General features: G+C 42.0%; 1 protein-coding gene across 2 annotated transcripts in view; it reads right to left on the bottom strand.

Moving 5' to 3' along the window:
* Positions 1-1,034: 1,034 nt before the first annotated feature.
* LOC121858241 (protein O-mannosyl-transferase TMTC2-like) overlaps positions 1,035-8,111 on the bottom strand; it is a 53,403-nt gene continuing 46,326 nt past the window's right edge. The window contains exons 9-10 of one of the 2 annotated variants that reach the window (XM_042354540.1): positions 4,106-4,284; positions 1,035-3,842 (exon numbers count right to left, since the gene is read on the bottom strand). In XM_042354540.1, the coding sequence (XP_042210474.1) occupies positions 3,666-3,842; positions 4,106-4,284 (356 nt within the window). In that variant the 3' untranslated portion in view covers positions 1,035-3,665. The remainder of the gene's footprint in view (positions 3,843-4,105; positions 4,285-8,111) is intronic. The other variant, XM_042354541.1, reaches the window with a different exon arrangement.

Below are 8,111 nucleotides of genomic sequence, written 5' to 3'. Positions count from 1 at the left end.
GAAACAATCCAAATATTGCACGTTCACATATTATAATTCTACAACATGAAGCTGTTCACGTCTGACTAAAACTTATATAAAGAAAAAATGACATCCAATTTTTGTGGTATACTTAAATAATTTAGAGGATTTGTTGTTGTTGTTGTTGTTGTTGTTGTTTTTTGCACACAACATTGTTGGTCAGAAAGACTAAATGTGTTTAATTTTTCTGTTTCACTTCTTTGGCGGATGTTGCTGTTTTGTTTTCCTGAATATTGTTTCTACTAAATGTTGTTTCATTTTTCCTGAATGCTGTTTTTTCTGTATGTTGTTTTATATTTTTTTTCACCAAGACTACTGATGACCAGCTGTCTACACCAGCTGTCCTGGGCTGTTACTGCTTCACCTACACCATCTGTCAACCCTCATTACTTCGTCTATATATTTTTCTTATTTAAAAAATCATAACTAATTTCACACATATTAATTACAATTTCAATAGAACCCAAATAAATGGATAACAGTATTTATTTTTACCCTAAACTCTCCTTTCGGGATTATAAATAACACAGAGGTGATAATCTACCAGTGGTCAACCCAAGACGACTAGCTCAACAGTGCGGCCAGATAAAAGAGGCTCGGCACGTCCAATCCTCCCAGAGGCTCCTCACGCGGTTCTGGTCACGCTGGTGAGGACACACTGATGACTAATTCTGTCTAGCTATCACATATTAACAGCGGTCGTTGAGGCTTCATATCTAATTAAGACTGTTTTGGGGACGAACATCTGGTTGGTCTATCCCTCTATGACGTCACAACCACGTCATTAATCCTCGCCAGTTGCCAGTTAGGGATTATTATGAATTACACCAGAACACACCGCGTCGTGTTTGCCTCAGACGGGAGGAGAGGGACGTCCGGTCCTGTTTGTATGATCACAGTTTATAGTTCTAAAATAATACTCAACACTGATCTGAATACATAGATGAAAATTACAATGAGAGGAGAGGAAGGAGGGGGGGGAGTAGGAAGGGAAGGGAGAGGAGGGAGAGGAGGTGGGGAAGGAAGGGGGGCCAGAGGGAGGTGGGGGGAAGGAAGGGGGGGAGGGGGTAGAGGAGGTTGGAAGAGAGAGGCTGATCTGTACTGATCGAGCAATGGTTCAGTTTCTAGCATCACTTACATTCTGGACTCTCTAGTATGAAATCCTATAAAAGTTAATAATGCTACTAACTAAATAAAAAACAACAACAATTATATTAGATTCGTACATGAAACATAATGTAATTAGTATTATTTCCCTGGTAAGGCTGACACAACAAACTTAGCGGAGAGTTGAAGTGAAAAAAAAAGATAATTAAGATTCTTTAACATGATATAAAGTCAAAAGAAAAGTAACGTTTATAGTAAGTCAGTACTATGTAAGTGCTAGTTGTAAGTGATACTGGTACAGATGTCCACAACAACAGGTGAACTAACGACAGGTGTTGTGGGGAGGAAGTGGATGAATTCTCCAGACCGAGTCACTTAGTCACTCGAGCGTCGGTCGGTGTCTTTCGATACAACGAATAAATAAAAGGAATAATATCACTAAATACATCGCAGATAAAAAGAGGAGCAAACAGCACAATATACATACATGGCTGTGAACATATACACGTGTGTACCACTTGGATGATGTGTACATATATGCATAACAGTAATGACATGTTTGTAACACTGTAAACAAACATATATGTACAACTGTGAAATAACTATATGTGTAACAATGGCAAAGTGTGTGTGTGCACCACTTGAGCGTGTACACACAATATGTATGCGATACAACTGTGAAACCATACACATATAAACTACTGTTACGTCATATAATTACATGTAATGGTGAAGGTACACATGCAGCACATATTTCCTCCAGTTACATAAAGACCATACACACAGATTTGTTTGATAACTCACACAGACTCGCATGATCACACAGGCTCGTAAGATCATTACTGGGAAGAGCTAAAATAACCAACTATTGAGGAACATGCATGGATACGATTGACTTATGAAGAAAAAAAGTTTGAATAATTGTTAACTAAACTTGTATATATTTTCATAACATTATTCTATAAGAAATGGAAATAAAAAATCACCACTAATATGACTGATGGATACGGTTTGTAAAAAGAAGACTTTGATTATTTCTACATCATCAATATGACTCACTGAAGGAAACGAGACTTCTGGGAATATCCTGGACAGAAAACGGATTTGAGACGAATGGGTAACTATAGAATCATGGGTTTGAGGAGAAACTCATATAGAATGGGTTGAAAGCATGCAAGTGAAATAATAAACAGAAAAATGGGTACAATTAATTTCTGAGGTGTTTTGAATAGGAAAATTGATAACATGTCTCAGGACTGAGCTGAGGAGGTATGAGAGGAGCTGTTTATAAGACATGATCCTGGGAGATTTTTTTCTTCTACTTTTGGCACAATTTGTGTCCTGATATGAACTGTGTTTGGCACTGTGGTCATCTTGAAGTTCCTTAATAATTCTGGAAGCTAACCATTGTGATCTGAAAAGTCTTCTGTACTCTAAATATATAAAAATGGGGATTTTAAATAACAATATAATAATTATAGTACAACCTGGACTATGTATAATGTGCTCCGAAGCTGTGGTATTATCGCTAAGGAACACAAGGCGACTCCCGACAGGCAGAAGCGTGTAGCCTTCACTCACAACCGGGGCTCCACGCCTCACCAAAATAGTCTTCTTGGCGCTCCATCCTACGCAGAATGTGTTAAGGTGATTAAGGTCAACACACGACGTAGTTCGAACAGGAAAAAAATAATTTTTCTCTTTCTTTCACTCATACACTAAAAGGCGTTAAGAAAAATAAATTCAGGCCATAACACAATATAGTGGATTCAGACATTCATAAAAAAGCAGTTTCGTCTATAAGACTTATAATAACGCTGTCTGTTCATAAGACTTTCCTAGTATCCAGACGCCCCAGGAGCAGTCGGGAGCCGTGGCAGCCACCCACAGGTCCTCTAATATAAAAGGCACTTATGGGATCTTCAGACACTCGAACCGCCGAGCGCCTATTGTTGTCTGCCGGATAGTCTCTCCTTTCTCTCTCTAAGGTTGTAACTAAATCAGCTATTATGATCCAGAGTTGGCGTCTCACTAAGGTTCATTCTCGCTGTACAGTGAGTACAAGAACGACCACTGGTAAGCCGCCGGCCGAGGTTCATAGCTACTATCTTCTCACTGGGCTGTTGTAGTGCTGAACCGCAGACGGAGGACGACTCGTGGACGAGGAAGAACTTGAGCATTCTGTTTTGGTGAGCTACGTGGTGGATGTCTCCCAAGGTGGAGTGAGCGGCCCTCCAGCGGCCCGCCTGTCTCTGGCCCTCCCAGATCACTGTTGGCACAAAGTGGAGGTTGAGAAGCAGAGATCACAGTCGTCCCTCCCGTACACACACAAACCACCTATGAGGCGCCCTGCTTGGGGGGTAACTATTGCAGGAGACGCCCCAAGCACAGGGCAATCCCGTGGAACACGCCCCGAAGACACGATTTCCGGGACATACCTCTGGAATATACTCCAAAGACACGCCCTTAAAGACACAACCTTAGGACATGCTACTGGGACACGATGCTCCATAGCCTCACACGTCGAGGGCTCCGTGTTATCTGGAGGGACTGATGCCCTTCTTGGCCAACAAGTGTCTCAGTTTCTGCAGGTTGGTTCTGGTGATGGAGTCGTCGGGCTTGAGCCGCAGCGCCTCCAGGTAGCTTGACTCGGCCTCCAGCAGCTTGCCGTTTACGTGCAGCATGGCGCCCAGGTTCATATGTGAAGTCGCCTCCTAGGAGAAACCAAGAGTCCTGATATTACCAATTTCAGGCAGTGATTAAACATAAACTTAAAGAGGCATTTAACTGTAGGTGATAAATACATTAACAGGTAAACTATCTTTACACAAGGACCAAAATTCATTCTTGAGGATTTTGCCTCATGGGAACTGTCTAATTATGTCTATGGCTAACATAAATTCAGGTTAGTTCAAAGTTAAAATAAATGCTCAGTATTAGGTCCTATAAATGCTCACTAAGTAACTCTATCGCCTACCTGAGGTCTAAGGTTGACAGCGAGGCGGTAGTACTCTTCGGCCTGTTTGTTCCTGCCCGCCTGACGGAGGGTGTTGGCCGCGTTGAAGATAATTTCGTACTCTGACGGCGCCAGCTGGGCCGCCTTCACGTAGTGGTCAGCCGCGTCTTCATGGCGTTCCACCTCCGAGAGAAACTGACCTGTGGGAGAGGAGAGGCACCGGTTAGAGGAGGTCACCTGGCAGTAGAGTAGGTCAACGTTTGTAGCATAGGTCAACATAAGGAGAATGGACTGTAGCTGAGGAAATATACAAGTCACACACACACACACAAGCCAGGAACGTCTTATATAACTCCTTGATAATTATAAACGTTGTGACACAGAGATAATGTTCATGTTTCGTTTATACTTTTATACTTATTGATTCGTATTTTCTTAAGGTTGTGTTATCTTGTGCTGAGTATAGAGTTGGAGTTATGTATTACTGTATTATGTTGGATGAGTATAATGAAAGGAATAGTATTATTTTACTTACTTGTATTATTTGTATTATTATTATTAATTTTAAACTCGTGAGAATTTTTTACCACATTGATAATTCTGTTTACAATTTCTGTATTTATAATAGTGTTTTGTTCAGCGTTAGTGCAATAAATTATTACAGTGGTATATGGCGTCAATACTGCCTGGTGAACATATGAACAACAGTGTTACCTGGAGCTGAACAAACGGTAAATGGGAACAAACGGAGCGTGGATGAGGCAGGTCTTAAGAAAGGCAATAAACAGAGTGAACTAATTCCCACCACTTCTCCGGAGGTCTGGGCGAGGAGCCAGTGTTCTCAACTCGACGGCGGCGCCACTGCTTGGATGAACCCAGTGATGCCAGACAAGACAACACCCCCTTCAGCTGATTCAGTGGAGGGAGGGAAGGGGACGGGTGGAGGGAGGATTTTAAATGATCCAGCAAACTAACTGGTTGACTGACTGACCGACTGACTGATGATTGCACTGGTGGTATGATTTTAAGATCCGCTGGAATTCTGAAACCCTGAGAGATTGTTCATATCCTCACACAACGATGGCGGGTAATTGTTCCCAAGCAGAGACTTTAACTTCCTCCACAATTCTTCATTATGACTGAGGATCTCGGAGTGTTAAAACGAGTCCCTGGCGAGGAGACTGTGGTAGGTAAGGTTTCCTGAAGGTTAAAACTAGCTAAAACACGACAAACCACCGCCTGGAGGGGGGGATTAGAGGAGATATATCAATAACTGAGCGAGGAACTTAGACGAAAAGTCGGGGAAGTGCTGGAAGAGAAGTGCAACAAGACTGTGGTGGTGGTGGAGTGGGCGGGTGGTGGCGGTGGTAGGGGGGTAATGCCTGCCACTCCACTCACCCCCGGCCCAGCCAACTCCTCGATCCATCACTCAAATTACTGTCATTTGCCGGGCCCTCCCTCCTCCAGGGGGGAGGGGAGGGCCGGGCAGAGGTAGGGAGGAAACGTACAGACGTACAATTGGGTGAGATTGTTTACATCAGCTGGCCAAGCAGCGACGCATCATCTTACCTCTGACACATTGTGGACACATACACACGCATTCAATAATGTGAGCGTGGGTACTACACGCTTCTGTCATTAATTTACATATAAATAGAAGCTTATATTGATTTATCTGTGTACATTATAGGCATATATATATATATATATATATATATATATATATATATATATATATATATATATATATATATATATATATATATATATATATATATATATATATATATATATATATATATATATATATATAATACTCCGCGAGTTAACAGTTTAACAGCAGTCCACTAAATTACCTCACTTAAGTTTTTCCTTGACACAACTTGTATAATTCCAGGTTTACAAATATTAAGATTATTGAGATGACGGAGGTTTAGTGAAGCTCAGGTGACGACGCTGTTCATACGGCCCAGCTGTTATTTATCTATTTATAATTTCTAGCCATTATCACAATGTTCTGGGTAAATTTAGTGGTTATATGAACATTCGCTGTTATAATAAATATCTAAAACACGAAGGATAATAGAAAAGTAAATAAATATGAAGAAAAAAACTTCGACGAAAAGTATTTGTGTCTTAGGCCTGTAGACCTACAGGTCATACCGTGTATACAATAACTGCATACAGAATATGTATTAATAACGGGAACTACAGAAGTATGAACGACTTGCTGTGTAACAATAGCTAAACAAGAGCCTGGGTCACTGTGGTACAATACGTGTGGTGGTAAATAGCTCCTGACCTTACAACCAATTGTCTGTACATGCTTAGTGAAAAGTCAACTTAGAAAAACAATTTGACATTTATTAAAGCTATATACAAGACTTAAGATCAAATGTTTACCCGCTCTTGTCCATTACTGAGTTATCCCAACAACATAACTAAGTTTATCAATTCGAAATAACATTATCTTAATACACCAAATTATAGGAAGTGGGTGGGTAGTGATGAGGGTAGGTTAGGTGTGGCGTGGGTGGTGGTGATGTGGAGAGTAGGTGGTGATGATGTAGAGTGGGTGGTGACGTAAGGAGAGGGTGGTGGTGAAGGAGAGAGTGGGTGGTGATGGAATGAGAGGGTGGTGGTGAAGGACAGAGTGGGTGGTGATGGAAGGAGAGGGTGGTGGTGAAGGAGAGAGTGGGTGGTGATGGAAGGAGAGGGTGGTGGTGAAGGACAGAGTGGGTGGTGATGGAAGGAGAGGGTGGTGGTGAAGGACAGAGTGGGTGGTGATGAGGTAGTGGGCGGTGTGGAGGCCGCCTCAGGATGCCGCCGTCAGGAGGTAGAAGGGCAACACCCGCCATAATTACGCACCTTAACGACATTTCCCCGAAAGTCAACGACAGGTGATTAGGGCTAAGGACAAGTCGCCATGTCTCTCTCTCATAACCTATTACGCAGAACAGGAAGAGGAAATGATATTAATACCAAATTGGTTTATAATTACCACCCGGCCAGAGGTAAATTTCTTTTAAATTACACCAATTTCCAGCCCAAAAACTGACGGCTGGGACTCGGCCATTCTAGAAATGATTTAAATATAGGTACCCGCAGGTGGTATTGGGTGTGTGGGCAGTCGGGAGGAAATACCCAACACGCGAGGCTGCTCCGCTGGTCTTGTATAACTGTGGATGTTGAAACCTGACGTGTACACACCAACACTCATCTGTGCATAAGATACACAAGCTTAAAGTAGGACAACATTGTATATCAGCGGCAACAAAATCGTGCCCGAGGACACTAATAAAACACAAGTGTGGAAGGTTTACAATATATCCAGTATTACTACCAACTGAGTTAACCTAAACCAACACGTCAACAATGTTTGCTCCTACAATAAGGCCAACAGCGATACATCAGTGAAGGAACAACCAAGAATGACTAAAAAAAAAAAAAAAGTCAGGGGTTGAGGAATTCCGATAGCGTGTGAGAGGTGTGTGTGTCTGTTTCTGAGCGGCGGGTCACACCTCTCTAAATGTTCTGTTGCGGTTGTGGGGTGGCACTCAGGCTAGGGAGGGGGAGGAGGGGGTGAAGGGGAGGAGATAGGTGGGGTTAGGGGGCACTTAGGCTGGGGACCTCAGGTTGTTTGGTGGAACAGATGAACTTTTGGAGACATATATTAGAAGGGTCTTCAACACAACTCTTTATGTGATTTATGTATTTCTCCATATATCTAGTTATCTATTTAGTTTCCTCTCTGCTTATTCAATTATCACTTTATTATCCATGTATCTTTCTATATTTGGTTTAGAAGAGATACATTCACTTATTTTCTAACCAAAATAAGATGACGGCGCCATCTACAATCTGTTATCTTCACTATGGAACCTGAGTCGACTTCCCAAGGACCTGGTGTAAATAATCTCCCTGTGAAGCTCTCAGGAAGAAGGAGAGTTGAATAAAGCATCATCCATAAGCTCAGAAAATGACGATGCTAATGAGAAACAGCTAAAAGGTTAATATGTAACTGGGG

This window comes from Homarus americanus, unplaced genomic scaffold (assembly GCF_018991925.1).
Source record: "Homarus americanus isolate GMGI-L3 unplaced genomic scaffold, GMGI_Hamer_2.0 scaffold57980, whole genome shotgun sequence".
Lineage (NCBI taxonomy): Eukaryota > Metazoa > Arthropoda > Malacostraca > Decapoda > Nephropidae > Homarus > Homarus americanus.
This window is presented reverse-complemented; position numbering and strand designations above follow the sequence as displayed.